Raw genomic sequence first — 18,693 nt, forward strand, 5'->3', positions numbered from 1 at the left:
AAAACAAAAACGATTTTCAATTTTTTTGTAGTTTATTGCACTTTTTTGCAATTAATGTAGTTACTATGGACTTAATGCATACATATTATTAAAATATGGGCTATAACAGTTGTATAGCAACTTGAAATGCTCCCACAAATGGCACTACAACATGTAAAAAAATAACATAAGCTCTGGCGGACTTGGTTCTATAGTAGGTCGTAAGGGTTAAATAAATATCGTCAAATAATCGAGATCTCAATTTCAGTGAAAATAATCGTGATTATCATTTTTGCCATAATCGAGCAGCCCTAATGTCATGTAATCTTTTTGTTTACTCAAACTTGTGTGCTTGTTTCCAGCATTTGCAAAGTTTGGTGTGCCAGCTGTAACAAAAGGAGTGAAAGTTTTTGATAGTTCAGGGACTGAGTTGGATGATGATATATTTGAGGATATAGTAACAGATCCCTCAACTGGGTTATTAACCATCAAATATGAAAAAGGTTTGTTTGAGTGATGTGTGTTTCACTGGATGTCATTTTTTAATATCATTATTACATTGTTTATTAAAAAGAGTTTATAAAATGTGTCTATAGAGGGACCATGTAAACTCATTTGTTTTGCTCCTGTTTTTGAGGTCTGGAAACAGCTGCTGCAGAAGTGTCTCCTGAGCAGTCCCAGTTATCATCGCCACATTCATCAGATTCACAGGATATGGTCATCCTTTCAGACAGCCCTTTGAGGAAACATCAGAAGCTGGATGCAGAAGTTAAGCAAGTAAGAGTTAGCAGATTTCCACATTCTTCTAACAGTGTCATTTTTGTTTGTAGTTTAAGTGCTCTGAACTGCAGTGGTTATATCAACATGTAGAATGTTTTTTTTTTATTGTGTTTTCCAGTTGGTGGAATCGATTCTCACCAGCAAACCTGGTGGAGAACGTATAATAAATGAATACAATCGGACCAAGTCCCTGGTGGATGAAACCAGAAGAAAAACATACTGGTCAACATACTTGACAGACTTGACAGAAAAAAATGGGTAATTTATTTCTGGCCCTGTGATTTTACTATCATTTTCAAATTATTTTAAATCTCTATGAATTCCAGGGAAGCTGACTAGTTCTTTTCCTTTTGATCTTGCAGTACATCACCACCACGACAGGTAAAAGAAATGTATGCCAGAGGAATTGTAACCTTTTTCTCTTACCTCAGTGGCCTGTACTCCAAAAATGGCTATGTAAGTAGCCCATAGTAATAACTGATACAACCAAAATCACGTTTAAACATTTTAAATCCTGCTAAAATGTATGTTCTTATCAACTCTTCATTGTTACATAACTTATTTTGTTTATTCATTTATCAGTGTCTGTACATGTCACTCTCCAAGGAACATTATTATGATGGCGAGGGTAGCACCGGGTACTTGGCCTGGAGGATTAAAGCCATACAGAGATGCACTGCTAAAGGGAGGCGATTATCATCTGGAGGTAACATTTATAATTCAGTGGAAATACATAATACAGTTCCACATTGTGGTTCTTTATTAATAATGGTTATTAAATGTTGTTATTAGTTTTGATAAAGCTGTATTTCATATTGTCTAGCACCAGGAGATGGATCATCGAGTGAAGACCAGTGTGGTGGACCAACTGTCAGACGAGAGTTGCAGTTTGTTACAGAGAAGTTACTGAGTGAGGATGAGTGCAAGGAAGCAATCTCTCTGATGAAACATTCAGCTGATGAAGACACAGTCAAGAAGAAGATGAAGTTGACATTTGTTTATCGACACAACATGGTCCTTGGCCTCCTGCTGTCAAGCAACATACTGTCTGTTTTTCCACGTTTCAAAGATATCAAAGGCTTGGTGAATATTTGTCATTACTTTGACAATGTAAACACACTTTAATATTTTGTAGATAGCAGATATAATTCTCTATCCCTGTTACAGATCGAACAGGATTTTGTACTGATGTTTGGTGAGGATGTATCAGGCAGGTTGCTGGAGAGGTGGCCAACAACATTCAAAAGAAAGATTATCCAACAAGGCAGAAAGCTTCCTTCTACCAGTGACCTGGAAGAACTCTTGCTGGCAGCTGACTCACCTGAGGATGCCACTGAAGTTAATGCTGACATTGGTGAGCTGTTGTTTCTTTGATTAGCACATTCATAGCATATATAATGTTTGTCACAGAACAGTTATCCTTTTTGTCTTTTGGGTCTACTCAAACATTTTATCAATGCATTGAAATATGTTGTTGATGATGACTTTATTAAAAACAAATAATTTTTGCAGGCTGGGACAGTGACCTCTCAGTAATTCTATTGCTATTACATCTGATTCCACCATCTGGTCAGGGTCGGAAGAGACCAGGAAAGGTGTCAGCTTCTCAAGCAGAAAGGCGTCTTGTGGTCTTCAAGAAGGTTTGTGTTTCTTTTCTATTTGTATGTTATGAATTACCAGTTTAAGAAACACTTTATTCTTATTGCCTGTCTGTATTTGTCTTTTCAGACTGGAACAAATATCCAAGAGCACCTTGATTCCATCACTACCAGCACTCAACCCTACCTCCTGGCTGTTGGGGTGAAAAAGAATGACATCCACCGGTTCTTCATTATTCTTGACAAGAATGCCATGCCATGCAAGTCTACCTCTTCACTTGGTACTGTTGATGAACTGTTTAAAGCACATTTTGTGTTTGGCACATCTTACAAACACTATGCTTTACAACATGTACATGTTCATCCAGACCACAGGTTTTTAGAAAATATTTAAATACCAAACACCTTAACTATTTTGACCAGCAGGCTGACACTGATGTTAATCTACAGCCTGATGTGGCAGTTAAAGAAGTTAGCACTACAGGGGAGGTGATGTCAACTAATGTAGAAGAAACACCCACAACATCTGAAAAGGTCAAATAAGAGCACTTTGGATAGGTGTGCCTCTGCTGTTGCACAGCTCAGGGCAGCTGGATTAAGCCAATCTACTGTGAGTAGTTTTGTCTCCTCAATGGAGGAAGTGTTTTTTGAGATTCATACTCAGGCTAAAGATGCAGCCTTACAGAGTGTACCTTTACAGTACACCACAAGTAAAAATAAATATAATAGTAATAAAATAAAGCATTGGGAGTCCTTTAGCCTGGAAAGATTAGCTTTAGGACCAGGAAAGATGGTGACACTTGGAGAGCTGGAAGAAGGTCCAGAATTTGCTTGGAGCTGTGTTGTCTAGCAGTTTGTTTTCAGCTAAGTGGATAATAACACACAGTACAGAGTACCGCCCTGACTTTATCATCTGTACAGATGTAGTGTCTGAGATTCTGCTTTTTTGTAAGATCAAAAGTATTGTTGTGAAAGATGACATTGTGTTGCTCTGCGGAAAACTGATGGAAACCCTGTGTTTTGATGACCATCATCATGCATTTAGGGTCAGACTGCATCCCAATATGGTGCTGAAGGTGTTGAACATAAATGAGCTGTGTTGCTTCTTCAAATCAAGTATGGCATTTCAGATTCCTCCCTGTGTGTCGTTCCATATTGCCGTTTTATGCCGAACTAAATTCATTGTTTTAAAGTGTTTTATACACTACATGAGATATTTTTATATTTTGAGCCTGACATAAAAATAAAGCTGTTAAATGTATTATCTAGTTGTGGTTTTTGCTCACTTGTTTTATATGTAAAAGCATTATTAAAAACCAGGTTTTCATGCTGCAAAACAGTGAATTGAGTGTAAAGGTAACACTACAGGAAGAGTTTTAGTAACATTACTTGGTGTAAAATTAATTACAAATTTTACTCTATGAGAGCTAATTTTTCACTAGAGATTAGTGTATGAATAACACAGTATAGAGTAACATGACACTACTAGTAGTGTTAAGTTGATTTAACACTATGCGGTGTTACTCAGTGTTAAATTTTTACTCTATTTAGAGTTAAATTTACTCTAAAATTTTAACACTATAGAAAGAGTTGATTTAACACCAATTCTGAATGGCACCAAATAGACTCGGAAACAGTGTTAAATTTAACTCTTTAAGTGTTAGTTTGACACTGCAAATTTTACTGTGTACATTTAAGCTATATAGTTCCCTCTGTGATAACTCTGCTATGAATGCCTCTTATTAACTTTTATGCTTTTACAACCCACTATGAGCAAACACTCAGCAACAGTGGGAAGGAAAAACTCCCTTCTTGAAGGAAAAAACCTCTGGTAGAACCAGGAAATCTGTCTAAACTAGTTGGGGGTTAGAGCAACAGATGCAAGTCTTCAGATCATTTGCAGTGTGACTGTCTTTGTGCACACTTTAACCTGATTCAGTTTTCTTATTTGTCAAAATGCACCATGGGTAAAAACAAAACAACAAAACAAAACAAAATAGTAATGAAGGAGAATCCTCAGCAAAGATGAATTAAACAAGTTTTATTTTGATCAAATTTTACTTTAAGTAAAACACATCTTTATTTGATGACATTGAAGTCATCAAATAAAGACAGTTTTGATGGAGCTCCTGACCCAGCCCAAGCTCTCTATGAAGACGAGGAAAAACTCCCCAGGGGGCCAGATCGATGGGAAGAAACCTCGGGAAAGCCCATTCAAAGAGAGATCCCCTTTCCTGGGATGGCTGGGGGGGTTACAGGAACTCCAAAAAAGCTAAATTTTTATTTCTTTTCTTTTTAAGATTGACCCACTCTATCTATTCCTGTCCAACAGAAAAAAGAAAGGAAGTTACTACAATGTATCACACTTACATGATAAGGTGTGAATTGTGTGTTTGTGTGTGTTATCTTAGCCAGGGGTGAAGCTGGAGCTCCTCCAGTGTTGGGCGCTTCTCCGGGGCTAAAGCTAAACATGCCTCCAAGAAATTGCGGCATTCTTGAAAGAAAGAAAAGATCAAAAAGATGAAGATGATAGTTCTAGTGATCCAAGGCAGCAGTGAATCTGGAAGTGTGAAGTTTTCTTACCTGTGGACAGACGCTTTTTGATGCTCAGTTGCTTTGTGAGGAACCTCGCGGTACTAAAGTATCGTGCATGAAGCGCTTCATACAACACCACTCCCATTTGCCACACCGTGGTGGGTCCACACCTGTAGCAGCTCCTAATGTACCACTCGGGAGGGATGTGAAGAGGAGTGCCTAACAAACAGACACAATTGCAATTTCTTCTAAAACAAAAGACACAAATTGTTACATCTGTGAAAAGCAAGAGCAGAATATGTTACCATAGAAGATGCGATACAGAGATCGCTGTTTAACAAAGCAGCTCAGTCCAAAGTCAATGATGCGAACTCGAGGCACATCTGAGCCGGTCTCAATCAGAATGTTTTGTCCCTTGATGTCCCGATGAAAGATGTGTTTCTCCTCAAGTTCCTTTACAGCATCAACTAGTTGCTTCAGAATGACCTGGAAAAGATGAAAAACACAATAATGAGTTAATGCTTTTCTGCCTTGATTGAATGCTGTACAGTCTAAGGCTCTTCCAGTCAACTTACCTTGGCCGTGTCCTCTGTTAAAGTTCTTCCATTTTCTGCTTTGTATTTTTGCAGGTCCACAGCAGGGACAGGTCTCTCCAGCACCAGGATCAGCTCTTTGCCAAGGTCGAACCACTCCAGCAAGGACACAGGTGCTGATATTCCCACTGACCCTTCTGCTTCACCTGCAAGTTTAAGCATAATGGCCACTTCCACCGAGAGCATCTTCCCATTTTCATCCTGAAATATTACAACAAAGTGGATGATGAGGAACGCCGCATTCAATCCAGTAATGTGAAACTAATTCAAGTGTTGGACGCTTACCGCCACTTTGCAGTAGACTTTATTTTTGGGAATGTGTTTGATGGCAACCTAGAAGACACAGAGCATTGGTGAGCATTTCCTCAGTATGACATAATGAAAGGTGGAAACACAGCAGACGTCTCAGTTTACGATATTATCCATTATCTGCGTCACTGCCTGTCTTACTACCATCATCTGAACACTTACTGGAAAACGATCTTCTATCCGGTAGCCAGCAAACACTGCTCCGCAGCCTCCTTCTCCGAGCTGGTGCTCCTCCACATATCTGGCTTGGAATTCACCTGAACAGACAAAACAGCAAATCTGGTTTTATTACAGCTGTGACACAAATTACTCTCCTCTGTAGCCTAAATGTTCCTTCTGCCCTTCCCCTGAATATAAAACCCAAGCTGCTTGCTACTTACGTTTTTGGTCTGCCACTGATTTTTTGCCCTGGTCCACATTCCTTTTTTTTTTCTTGAGTGGCTCTCTGTTGTCTCCCGCGGCCTTTCTTTTGCCATTTTTTGCGCACTCCTGTTTGTTGTTCAAGTCTGGAGATGTGGAAAACACCAAAAGCACATCAGCTCACTGGATGATAGACACAAACACTAAACACCAATATCTTAAACCTAGCAACCACACTTAATCTACCCCCTTATTCAACTAATTAGCCTACCTTTACCAGAGTCCAACGAGAAGGATGCTTGCTCCTCGTCACCGCTCATATGGTCGAGAAGTTTAGCCTTCTTTGCTTTCTTTGTTGTGCCCTCTTCATCTTGCACAACCTTGCGCTTCACACCTTTGACCACATCTGAGCTGGTGGAAGGACCAGCCTGCTCAGCGACCCTGCTCCTTTTTATTGGGGTCTTCTTTTCAGGACTGGCCTTTCTTTTAGCAGTCCTGCTCTTACAATCTATAAACGACAACAACACAGTGGTGAAAAAGAGTCCCCGACATCAGGACTGGAAGCAGTTTGATGGCAAAGAATTTGAAATTGCTTTTGCTTAAATTATCACAAGTTTATTCTTGGGATAAAAAAAACTGACCAGTGCGAATTGATACTAGGTTCACTAAGTCTTAGATCTTGATGACACTTGTTGGTCTGTTTTTACTGTTGAGTCCAAGAATAAACTTATTACATTATTTTACCAAAAGACCGGTAACCTTTCTTTGATTAGACATCTTGTATTAAAGCTATTTTCAATCAAACATATGATTCAAATACTCTAAAAATGATTCACATAGTGTCAACATTTCTAGGATTTGGATTTTACCAGGATTTTATTTTATTATTTTACTTACCTTGATCTCCTGAATCTTTCTTATCAGCTGGAGTGGTCATTTTTCTTGTTTCCTTTTTCATTGTAATTTTGGAGAACTTTTAAAATCGAAAATGTAAACCGTAATGAGCTAAGATTGAGTTAATATTCCTTCAAATGTGCACCTTTCAAATGCTTGACTTTTCTAACTGAATTCTGTAAGTGAGCTTTATAAGTAAACTCTGGAAACTACGGCAACACAACATAGAATCTTGCCTTTCAGTGACTTCACTGACTGCCAGCAGTTCAAAGTAGTTTACAGAAAAACACTCTGGCAAACAAAGCCATAATATTTCATATAATTCAATCATTTCATATCAGTTAAACAGTTTCTTTCATTATCGTTCATCGTTTGCATAAAGACCTCATGTATGGATGACAGTATGAAGATTTGTGGTTGACCACACACTAATACAGGGAGTGCAGAATTATTAGGCAAGTTGTATTTTTGAGGAATAATTTTATTATTGAACAACAACCATGTTCTCAATGAACCCAAAAAACTCATTAATATCAAAGCTGAATGTTTTTGGAAGTAGTTTTTAGTTTGTTTTTGGTTTGAGCTATTTTAGGGGGATATCTGTGTGTGCAGGTGACTATTACTGTGCATAATTATTAGGCAACGTAACAAAAAACAAATATATACCCATTTCAATTATTTATTTTTACCAGTGAAACCAATATAACATCTCCACATTCACAAATATACATTTCTGACATTCAAAAACAAAAACAAAACAAATCAGTGACCAATATAGCCACCTTTCTTTGCAAGGACACTCAAAATCAAATCAAATCAAATCACTTTTATTGTCACATCACATGTGCAGGTACATTGGTACAGCACATGTGAGTGAAATTCTTGTGTGCGAGCTTCACAAGCAACAGAGTTGTGCAAAATACAATAATGTAAACAAGCAAAATACAAGAATGGCTAAATCTGAAACTAATAAATATATGTACAATATATAATAGTATATGCATTTCTGGATGTGTATACTAAATATTTTTCTACGTGTGTGTGTGTGTGTGTGTGTGTGTGTGTGTGTGTGTACACATATTTTACAAATTAAATAGAGTAAACAATAAATAAAATATATAAAATAAAATATACAGAGTGAGACATGTGCAAAACAGTGGCGTTACTGTACAGTATGGAGTGCATAATGTTAAAGTTCCAGTAGTGAAGCTGAGGTGTCTATGAAGTGTTCAGCAGTCTGATGGCCTGATGGAAAAAGCTGTCTCTCAGTCTGCTGGTACGGGACCGGATGCTGCAGAACCTCCTTCCTGATGGAAGCAGTCTGAACAAAAGCCTGCCATCCATGGACTCTGTCAGTGTTTTGATCTGTTCACCATCAACATTGCGTGCAGCAGCAACCACAGCCTCCCAGACACTGTTCAGAGAGGTGTACTGTTTTCCCTCCTTGTAAATCTCACATTTGATGATGGACCACAGGTTCTCAATGGGGTTCAGATCAGGTGAACAAGGTGGCCATGTCATTAGTTTTTCTTCTTTTATACCCTTTCTTGCCAGCCACGCTGTGGAGTACTTGGACGCGTGTGATGGAGCATTGTCCTGCATGAAAATCATGTTTTTCTTGAAGGACGCAGACTTCTTCCTGTACCACTGCTTGAAGAAGGTGTCTTCCAGAAACTGGCAGTAGGACTGGGAGTTGAGCTTGACTCCATCCTCAACCCGAAAAGGCCCCACAAGCTCATCTTTGATGATATCAGCCCAAACCAGTACTCCACCTCCACCTTGCTGGCGTCTGAGTCGGACTGGAGCTCTCTGCCCTTTACCAATCCAGCCACGGGCCCATCCATGTGGCCCATCAAGACTCACTCTCATTTCATCAGTCCATAAAACCTTAGAAAAACCAGTCTTGAGATATTTCTTGGCCCAGTCTTGACGTTTCAGCTTGTGTGTCTTGTTCAGTGGTGGTCATCTTTCAGCCTTTCTTACCTTGGCCATGTCTCTGAGTATTGCACACCTTGTGCTTTTGGGCACTCCAGTGATGTTGCAGCTCTGAAATATGGCCAAACTGGTGGCAAGTGGCATCTTGGCAGCTGCACGCTTGACTTTTCTCAGTTCATGGGCAGTTATTTTGTGCCTTGGTTTTTCCACACGCTTCTTGCGACCCTGTTGACTATTTTGAATACATACAGTGTAAGAAATAACAATGCAAGGCTGTTTTACCGGTATTTATGGGACTGGTTTAATATTCACATTTTCTGTTTACAGTAGTTCAATGAAGAGCACTGACTATAAGAAATTACTGTCTACAGGAAGCATGCTGCTTAAAGCAAAACTGGGAGGTGTGCAGAAATTTGCTGGAGTATCTGAGCCAAGCCTTAAGGAATTTTGATTGCCGGTAAGAAACCAACATGGTATAAAAAAGGTGTTCAATGTGCTTTAAGTTCTTTTTGTTATTTAGTCTCTTCAAACTGCATTTTATGATTAATTGAAAATGATCTACGTTTTGGAATCATCTTAGCTACGAATGTATATTTAGTGGAAAAACTGTATAATGTGAGTGTAACTCCTAATCTACCACTTATCAAGCATGTTACTGGTGCTTAATAATTTAGTTTTTATTTGTTTGAGTCACTTTTGAAAAAGCTAAGCAGAAGTTATTTGGAGACGACAGTGACTGCCGTTGGTTGAAAAGAGAGGTAAAAAAAACTTCAGTGGTGTTGCACACCATTTTATATTATTTTTTAAAGTCATTATTCAATACGTTGTTATTGTTAACCCTTTAAAGCCGGTCAGAGCAGCACGCTCCGTTTTGTGTAACTATTTTTAAATCCCTGTAGAACCTGAACCGTGTAAGCTAGTGCAATAATTTTTTTTGCATATGAAACCAGAGGAGTTGTACTTACATCTTATGCCATCAGCTTGTCCTCGGTCACGTTTTCCTTCCACATATAGCTTTGCAAAAACTGCATAAAAAGCGCTTGCAGCAACAAAAACATAATATTCCAGAAACACGCTTTGCCGATCCGATCAGCTGTTCGTAACACTTCCCACAGTGAAACAGACCTCAGCACGAATTATAGCATGTCCGCCATTTCCTGCCCAAAACCGGAAGTGACGTCATTTTCGTGGAAAATGTAGTTTTTTACTTATAGGCCTTAAAAGCTTATACTGGTGTTTTTATAAGTCACGTTTGACTTTTCTGAATAGTTTCTGCTTAGAACTCGAATTGCACTGCTGGAAATAGTTTATTTTGATGCACCTGCTGTTTTCTTTGCGAATTTGCATCATAGGATTGTTTTTTCGTTTTTCCTGCAGTATATAAAAATTGGTGTATCTCCAAAATAAAACTATGAAGACACTCAAAATAAATTTCCTGTTGTTGTAAACTATTTTTTGCAACTTTTTTGTATTTAAAGTTTTGAGGGATAAACCTCTTAAATTTCTCCAAGTAGAAATGTATGTAAAACAAAAAACAAAAACGATTTTCAATTTTTTTGTAGTTTATTGCACTTTTTTGCAATTAATGTAGTTACTATGGACTTAATGCATACATATTATTAAAATATGGGCTATAACAGTTGTATAGCAACTTGAAATGCTCCCACAAATGGCACTACAACATGTAAAAAAATAACATAAGCTCTGGCGGACTTGGTTCTATAGTAGGTCGTAAGGGTTAAATAAATATCGTCAAATAATCGAGATCTCAATTTCAGTGAAAATAATCATGATTATCATTTTTGCCATAATCGAGCAGCCCTAATGTCATGTAATCTTTTTGTTTACTCAAACTTGTGTGCTTGTTTCCAGCATTTGCAAAGTTTGGTGTGCCAGCTGTAACAAAAGGAGTGAAAGTTTTTGATAGTTCAGGGACTGAGTTGGATGATGATATATTTGAGGATATAGTAACAGATCCCTCAACTGGGGTATTAACCATCAAATATGAAAAAGGTTTGTTTGAGTGATGTGTGTTTCACTGGATGTCATTTTTTTAATATCATTATTACATTGTTTATTAAAAAGAGTTTATAAAATGTGTCTATAGAGGGACCATGTAAACTCATTTGTTTTGCTCCTGTTTTTGAGGTCTGGAAACAGCTGCTGCAGAAGTGTCTCCTGAGCAGTCCCAGTTATCATCGCCACATTCATCAGATTCACAGGATATGGTCATCCTTTCAGACAGCCCTTTGAGGAAACATCAGAAGCTGGATGCAGAAGTTAAGCAAGTAAGAGTTAGCAGATTTCCACATTCTTCTAACAGTGTCATTTTTGTTTGTAGTTTAAGTGCTCTGAACTGCAGTGGTTATATCAACATGTAGAATGTTTTTTTTTTATTGTGTTTTCCAGTTGGTGGAATCGATTCTCACCAGCAAACCTGGTGGAGAACGTATAATAAATGAATACAATCGGACCAAGTCCCTGGTGGATGAAACCAGAAGAAAAACATACTGGTCAACATACTTGACAGAAAAAAATGGGTAATTTATTTCTGGCCCTGTGATTTTACTATCATTTTCAAATTATTTTAAATCTCTATGAATTCCAGGGAAGCTGACTAGTTCTTTTCCTTTTGATCTTGCAGTACATCACCACCACGACAGGTAAAAGAAATGTATGCCAGAGGAATTGTAACCTTTTTCTCTTACCTCAGTGGCCTGTACTCCAAAAATGGCTATGTAGGTAGCCCATAGTAATAACTGATACAACCAAAATCACGTTTAAACATTTTAAATCCGGGCGGCACGGTGGCACGGTGGTTAGCACTGTTGCCGCACAGCAAGAAGGTCCTGAGTTCAATTCCAACACCAGGCCAGGGTCTTTCTGTGTGGAGTTTGCATGTTCTCCCCGTGTTTGCGTGGGTTCCCTCCGGGTACTCCGGCTTCCTCCCACCGTCCAAAGACATGCAGCTTATGGGGATAGGTTAATCGGATAATCCAAATTGTCACTAGGTGTGAATGTGAGTGCGAATGGTTGTCTGTCCCTGTGTGTTGGCCCTGCGACAGACTGGCGACCTGTCCAGGGTGTACCCTGCCTCTCGCCCTATGACAGCTGGGATAGGCTCCAGCGCCCCCCGCGACCCTGAAAAGGATAAGCGGAAGCGAATGGATGGATGGACATTTTAAATCCTGCTAAAATGTATGTCCTTATCAACTCTTCATTGTTACATAACTTATTTTGTTTATTCATTTATCAGTGTCTGTACATGTCACTCTCCAAGGAACATTATTATGATGGCGAGGGTAGCACCGGGTACTTGGCCTGGAGGATTAAAGCCATACAGAGATGCACTGCTAAAGGGAGGCGATTATCATCTGGAGGTAACATTTATAATTCAGTGGAAATACATAATACAGTTCCACATTGTGGTTCTTTATTAATAATGGTTATTAAATGTTGTTATTAGTTTTGATAAAGCTGTATTTCATATTGTCTAGCACCAGGAGATGGATCATCGAGTGAAGACCAGTGTGGTGGACCAACTGTCAGACGAGAGTTGCAGTTTGTTACAGAGAAGTTACTGAGTGAGGATGAGTGCAAGGAAGCAATCTCTCTGATGAAACATTCAGCTGATGAAGACACAGTCAAGAAGAAGATGAAGTTGACATTTGTTTATCGACACAACATGGTCCTTGGCCTCCTGCTGTCAAGCAACATACTGTCTGTTTTTCCACGTTTCAAAGATATCAAAGGCTTGGTGAATATTTGTCATTACTTTGACAATGTAAACACACTTTAATATTTTGTAGATAGCAGATATAATTCTCTATCCCTGTTACAGATCGAACAGGATTTTGTACTGATGTTTGGTGAGGATGTATCAGGCAGGTTGCTGGAGAGGTGGCCAACAACATTCAAAAGAAAGATTATCCAACAAGGCAGAAAGCTTCCTTCTACCAGTGACCTGGAAGAACTCTTGCTGGCAGCTGACTCACCTGAGGATGGCACTGAAGTTAATTGGTGAGCTGTTGTTTCTTTGATTAGCACATTCATAGCATATATAATGTTTGTCACAGAACAGTTATCCTTTTTGTCTTTTGGGTCTACTCAAACATTTTATCAATGCATTGAAATATATTGTTGATGATGACTTTATTAAAAACAAATAATTTTTGCAGGCTGGGACAGTGACCTCTCAGCAATTCTATTGCTATTACATCTGATTCCACCATCTGGTCAGGGTCGGAAGAGACCAGGAAAGGTGTCAGCTTCTCAAGCAGAAAGGCGTCTTGTGGTCTTCAAGAAGGTTTGTGTTTCTTTTCTATTTTTATGTTATGAATTACCAGTTTAAGAAACACTTGATTCTTATTGCCTGTCTGTATTTGTCTTTTCAGACTGGAACAAATATCCAAGAGCACCTTGATTCCATCACTACCAGCACTCAACCCTACCTCCTGGCTGTTGGGGTGAAAAAGAATGACATCCACCGGTTCTTCATTATTCTTGACAAGAATGCCATGCCATGCAAGTCTACCTCTTCACTTGGTACTGTTGATGAACTGTTTAAAGCACATTTTGTGTTTGGCACATCTTACAAACACTATGCTTCACAACATGTACATGTTCATCCAGACCACAGGTTTTTAGAAAATATTTAAATACCAAACACCTTAACTATTTTGACCAGCAGGCTGACACTGATGTTAATCTACAGCCTGATGTGGCAGTTAAAGAAGTTAGCACTACAGGGGAGGTGATGTCAACTAATGTAGAAGAAACACCCACAACATCTGAAAAGGTCAAATAAGAGCACTTTGGATAGGTGTGCCTCTGCTGTTGCACAGCTCAGGGCAGCTGGATTAAGCCAATCTACTGTGAGTAGTTTTGTCTCCTCAATGGAGGAAGTGTTTTTTGAGATTCATACTCAGGCTAAAGATGCAGCCTTACAGAGTGTACCTTTACAGTACACCACAAGTAAAAATAAATATAATAGTAATAAAATAAAGCATTGGGAGTCCTTTAGCCTGGAAAGATTAGCTTTAGGACCAGGAAAGATGGTGACACTTGGAGAGCTGGAAGAAGGTCCAGAATTTGCTTGGAGCTGTGTTGTCTACCAGTTTGTTTTCAGCTAAGTGGATAATAACACACAGTACAGAGTACCGCCCTGACTTTATCATCTGTACAGATGTAGTGTCTGAGATTCTGCTTTTTTGTAAGATCAAAAGTATTGTTGTGAAAGATGACATTGTGTTGCTCTGCGGAAAACTGATGGAAACCCTGTGTTTTGATGACCATCATCATGCATTTAGGGTCAGACTGCATCCCAATATGGTGCTGAAGGTGTTGAACATAAATGAGCTGTGTTGCTTCTTCAAATCAAGTATGGCATTTCAGATTCCTCCCTGTATATTGCCGTTTTATGCCGAACTAAATTCATTGTTTTAAAGTGTTTTATACACTACATGAGATGTTTTTATATTTTGAGCCTGACATAAAAATAAAGCTGTTAAATGTATTATCTAGTTGTGGTTTTTGCTCACTTGTTTTATATGTAAAAGCATTATTAAAAACCAGGTTTTCATGCTGCAAAACAGTGAATTGAGTGTAAAGGTAACACTACAGGAAGAGTTTTAGTAACATTACTTGGTGTAAAATTAATTACAAATTTTACTCTATGAGAGCTAATTTTTCACTAGAGATTAGTGTATGAATAACACAGTATAGAGTAACATCAACTCCCAACAGAGTTCTTTGAACCCCCAGTGTTAATTTCAAATAACACAATTCAGTGTTAAAAATCAGCGGGATTTTACTCAAATAGAGTTAATTTATCACTAGGATAGAGTAAATAATATGACACTACTAGTAGTGTTAAGTTGATTTAACACTATGCGGTGTTACTCAGTGTTAAATTTTTACTCTATTTAGAGTTAAATTTACTCTAAAATTTTAACACTATAGAAAGAGTTGATTTAACACCAATTCTGAATGGCACCAAATAGACTCGGAAACAGTGTTAAATTTAACTCTTTAAGTGTTAGTTTGACACTGCAAATTTTACTGTGTACATTTAAGCTATATAGTTCCCTCTGTGATAACTCTGCTATGAATGCCTCTTATTAACTTTTATGCTTTTACAACCCACTATGAGCAAACACTCAGCAACAGTGGGAAGGAAAAACTCCCTTCTTGAAGGAAAAAACCTCTGGTAGAACCAGGAAATCTGCCTAAACTAGTTGGGCGTTAGAGCAACAGATGCAAGTCTTCAGATCATTTGCAGTGTGACTGTCTTTGTGCACACTTTAACCTGATTCAGTTTTCTTATTTGTCAAAATGCACCATGGGTAAAAACAAAACAACAAAACAAAACAAAATAGTAATGAAGGAGAATCCTCAGCAAAGATGAATTAAACAAGTTTTATTTTGATCAAATTTTACTTTAAGTAAAACACATCTTTATTTGATGACATTGAAGTCATCAAATAAAGACAGTTTTGATGGAGCTCCTGACCCAGCCCAAGCTCTCTATGAAGACGAGGAAAAACTCCCCAGGGGGCCAGATCGATGGGAAGAAACCTCGGGAAAGCCCATTCAAAGAGAGATCCCCTTTCCTGGGATGGCTGGGGGGGTTACAGGAACTCCAAAAAAGCTAAATTTTTATTAATTTTTTTTTTAAGATTGACCGACTCTATCTATTCCTGTCCAACAGAAAAAAGAAAGGAAGTTACTACAATGTATCACACTTACATGATAAGGTGTGAATTGTGTGTTTGTGTGTGTTATCTTAGCCAGGGGTGAAGCTGGAGCTCCTCCAGTGTTGGGCGCTTCTCCGGGGCTAAAGCTAAACATGCGTCCAAGAAATTCCGGCATTCTTGAAAGAAAGAAAAGATCAAAAAGATGAAGATGATAGTTCTAGTGATCCAAGGCATCAGTGAATCTGGAAGTGTGAAGTTTTCTTACCTGTGGACAGACGCTTTTTGATGCTCAGTTGCTTTGTGAGGAACCTCGCGGTACTAAAGTATCGTGCATGAAGCGCTTCATACAACACCACTCCCATTTGCCACACCGTGGTGGGTCCACACCTGTAGCAGCTCCTAATGTACCACTCGGGAGGGATGTGAAGAGGAGTGCCTAACAAACAGACACAATTACAATTTCTTCTAAAACAAAAGACACAAATTGTTACATCTGTGAAAAGCAAGAGCAGAATATGTTACCATAGAAGATGCGATACAGAGATCGCTGTTTAACAAAGCAGCTCAGTCCAAAGTCAATGATGCGAACTCGAGGCACATCTGAGCCGGTCTCAATCAGAATGTTTTGTCCCTTGATGTCTCGATGAAAGATGTGTTTCTCCTCAAGTTCCTTTACAGCATCAACTAGTTGCTTCAGAATGACCTGGAAAAGATGAAAAACACAATAATGAGTTAATGCTTTTCTGCCTTGATTGAATGCTGTACAGTCTAAGGCTCTTCCAGTCAACTTACCTTGGCCGTGTCCTCTGTTAAAGTTCTTCCATTTTCTGCTTTGTATTTTTGCAGGTCCACAGCAGGGACAGGTCTCTCCAGCACCAGGATCAGCTCTTTGCCAAGGTCGAACCACTCCAGCAAGGACACAGGTGCTGATATTCCCACTGACCCTTCTGCTTCACCTGCAAGTTTAAGCATAATGGCCACTTCCACCGAGAGCATCTTCCCATTTTCATCCTGAAATATTACAACAAAGTGGATGATGAGGAACGCCGCATTCAATCCAGTAATGTGAAACTAATTCAAGTGTTGGACGCTTACCGCCACTTTGCAGTAGACTTTATTTTTGGGAATGTGTTTGATGGCAACCTAGAAGACACAGAGCATTGGTGAGCATTTCCTCAGTATGACATAATGAAAGGTGGAAACACAGCAGACGTCTCAGTTTACGATATTATCCATTATCTGCGTCACTGCCTGTGTTACTACCATCATCTGAACACTTACTGGAAAACGATCTTCTATCCGGTAGCCAGCAAACACTGCTCCGCAGCCTCCTTCTCCGAGCTGGTGCTCCTCCACATATCTGGCTTGGAATTCACCTGAACAGACAAAACAGCAAATCTGGTTTTATTACAGCTGTGACACAAATTACTCTCCTCTGTAGCCTAAATGTTCCTTCTGCCCTTCCCCTGAATATAAAACCCAAGCTGCTTGCTACTTACGTTTTTGGTCTGCCACTGATTTTTTGCCCTGGTCCACATTCCTTTTTTTTTTCTTGAGTGGCTCTCTGTTGTCTCCCGCGGCCTTTCTTTTGCCATTTTTTGCGCACTCCTGTTTGTTGTTCAAGTCTGGAGATGTGGAAAACACCAAAAGCACATCAGCTCACTGGATGATAGACACAAACACTAAACACCAATATCTTAAACCTAGCAACTACACTTAATCTACCCCCTTATTCAACTAATTAGCCTACCTTTACCAGAGTCCAACGAGAAGGATGCTTGCTCCTCGTCACCGCTCATATGGTCGAGAAGTTTAGCCTTCTTTGCTTTCTTTGTTGTGCCCTCTTCATCTTGCACAACCTTGCGCTTCACACCTTTGACCACATCTGAGCTGGTGGAAGGACCAGCCTGCTCAGCGACCCTCCTCCTTTTTATTGGGGTCTTCTTTTCAGGACTGGCCTTTCTTTTAGCAGTCCTGCTCTTACAATCTATAAACGACAACAACACAGTGGTGAAAAAGAGTCCCCGACATCAGGACTGGAAGCAGTTTGATGGCAAAGAATTTGAAATTGCTTTTGCTTAAATTATCACAAGTTTATTCTTGGGATAAAAAAAACTGACCAGTGCGAATTGATACTAGGTTCACTAAGTCTTAGATCTTGATGACACTTGTTGGTCTGTTTTTACTGTTGAGTCCAAGAATAAACTTATTACATTATTTTACCAAAAGACCGGTAACCTTTCTTTGATTAGACATCTTGTATTAAAGCTATTTTCAATCAAACATATGATTCAAATACTCTAAAAATGATTCACATAGTGTCAACATTTCTAGGATTTGGATTTTACCAGGATTTTATTTTATTATTTTACTTACCTTGATCTCCTGAATCTTTCTTATCAGCTGGAGTGGTCATTTTTCTTGTTTCCTTTTTCATTGTAATTTTGGAGAACTTTTAAAATCGAAAATGTAAACCGTAATGAGTTAAGATTGAGTTAATATTCCTTCAAATGTGCACCTTTCAAATGCTTGACTTTTCTAACTGAATTCTGTAAGTGAGCTTTATAAGTAAACTCTGGAAACTACGGCAACACAACATAGAATCTTGCCTTTCAGTGACTTCACTGACTGCCAGCAGTTCAAAGTAGTTTACAGAAAAACACTCTGGCAAACAAAGCCATAATATTTCATATAATTCAATCATTTCATATCAATTAAACAGTTTCTTTCATTATCGTTCATCGTTTGTATAAAGACCTCATGTATGGATGACAGTATGAAGATTTGTAGTTGACCACACACTAATACAGGGAGTGCAGAATTATTAGGCAAGTTGTATTTTTGAGGAATAATTTTATTATTGAACAACAACCATGTTCTCAATGAACCCAAAAAACTCATTAATATCAAAGCTGAATGTTTTTGGAAGTAGTTTTTAGTTTGTTTTTAGTTTTAGCTATTTTAGGGGGATATCTGTGTGTGCAGGTGACTATTACTGTGCATAATTATTAGGCA

The 18,693-nt window shown here is 38.7% G+C and overlaps 3 protein-coding genes across 7 annotated transcripts; 1 reads left to right on the forward strand and 2 right to left on the reverse strand.

Moving 5' to 3' along the window:
- LOC113009184 (uncharacterized) lies at positions 1-14,490 on the forward strand. 5 transcript variants are annotated; one of them, XM_080291956.1, is made up of 9 exons: positions 1-482; positions 617-756; positions 878-1,017; positions 1,122-1,215; positions 1,342-1,465; positions 1,583-1,842; positions 1,927-2,113; positions 13,162-13,289; positions 13,378-14,490. In XM_080291956.1, the coding sequence occupies exons 2-9, from the start codon at positions 694-696 to the stop codon at positions 13,639-13,641; spliced, it is 1,260 nt and encodes a 419-aa protein (XP_080148082.1). In that variant the 5' UTR covers positions 1-482; positions 617-693; the 3' UTR covers positions 13,642-14,490. The 5 variants fall into 5 exon arrangements, 3 of the variants coding, with proteins under 3 accessions (XP_080148082.1, XP_080148081.1, XP_080148083.1); XM_080291955.1 differs by lacking the exons at positions 13,162-13,289; positions 13,378-14,490 and adding exons at positions 2,272-2,399; positions 2,488-3,588; XM_080291957.1 differs by lacking the exons at positions 13,162-13,289; positions 13,378-14,490 and adding exons at positions 2,272-2,399; positions 2,488-3,588 and having other exon boundaries at positions 1,366-1,465.
- On the reverse strand, positions 4,031-7,091 carry LOC113009186 (serine/threonine-protein kinase pim-1-like). Its single transcript, XM_080292076.1, has 9 exons — positions 7,052-7,091; positions 6,426-6,692; positions 6,175-6,300; positions 5,957-6,051; positions 5,771-5,818; positions 5,468-5,686; positions 5,198-5,378; positions 4,941-5,111; positions 4,031-4,851 (listed from the first exon to the last, which is right to left on the reverse strand). The coding sequence occupies exons 1-9, from the start codon at positions 7,089-7,091 to the stop codon at positions 4,760-4,762; spliced, it is 1,239 nt and encodes a 412-aa protein (XP_080148202.1). The 3' UTR covers positions 4,031-4,759.
- A 1,147-nt stretch (positions 14,491-15,637) lies between the features above and the next one.
- On the reverse strand, positions 15,638-18,291 carry LOC113009183 (serine/threonine-protein kinase pim-1-like). Its single transcript, XM_026147362.2, has 9 exons — positions 18,055-18,291; positions 17,429-17,665; positions 17,178-17,303; positions 16,960-17,054; positions 16,774-16,821; positions 16,471-16,689; positions 16,201-16,381; positions 15,944-16,114; positions 15,638-15,854 (listed from the first exon to the last, which is right to left on the reverse strand). Exons 1-9 carry the CDS (start codon positions 18,113-18,115, stop codon positions 15,763-15,765), a joined length of 1,230 nt encoding a protein of 409 aa, XP_026003147.2. The 5' UTR covers positions 18,116-18,291; the 3' UTR covers positions 15,638-15,762.
- Positions 18,292-18,693: the final 402 nt, after the last annotated feature.

Source organism: Astatotilapia calliptera, chromosome 17, assembly GCF_964374335.1.
Source record: "Astatotilapia calliptera chromosome 17, fAstCal68.1, whole genome shotgun sequence".
NCBI lineage: Eukaryota > Metazoa > Chordata > Actinopteri > Cichliformes > Cichlidae > Astatotilapia > Astatotilapia calliptera.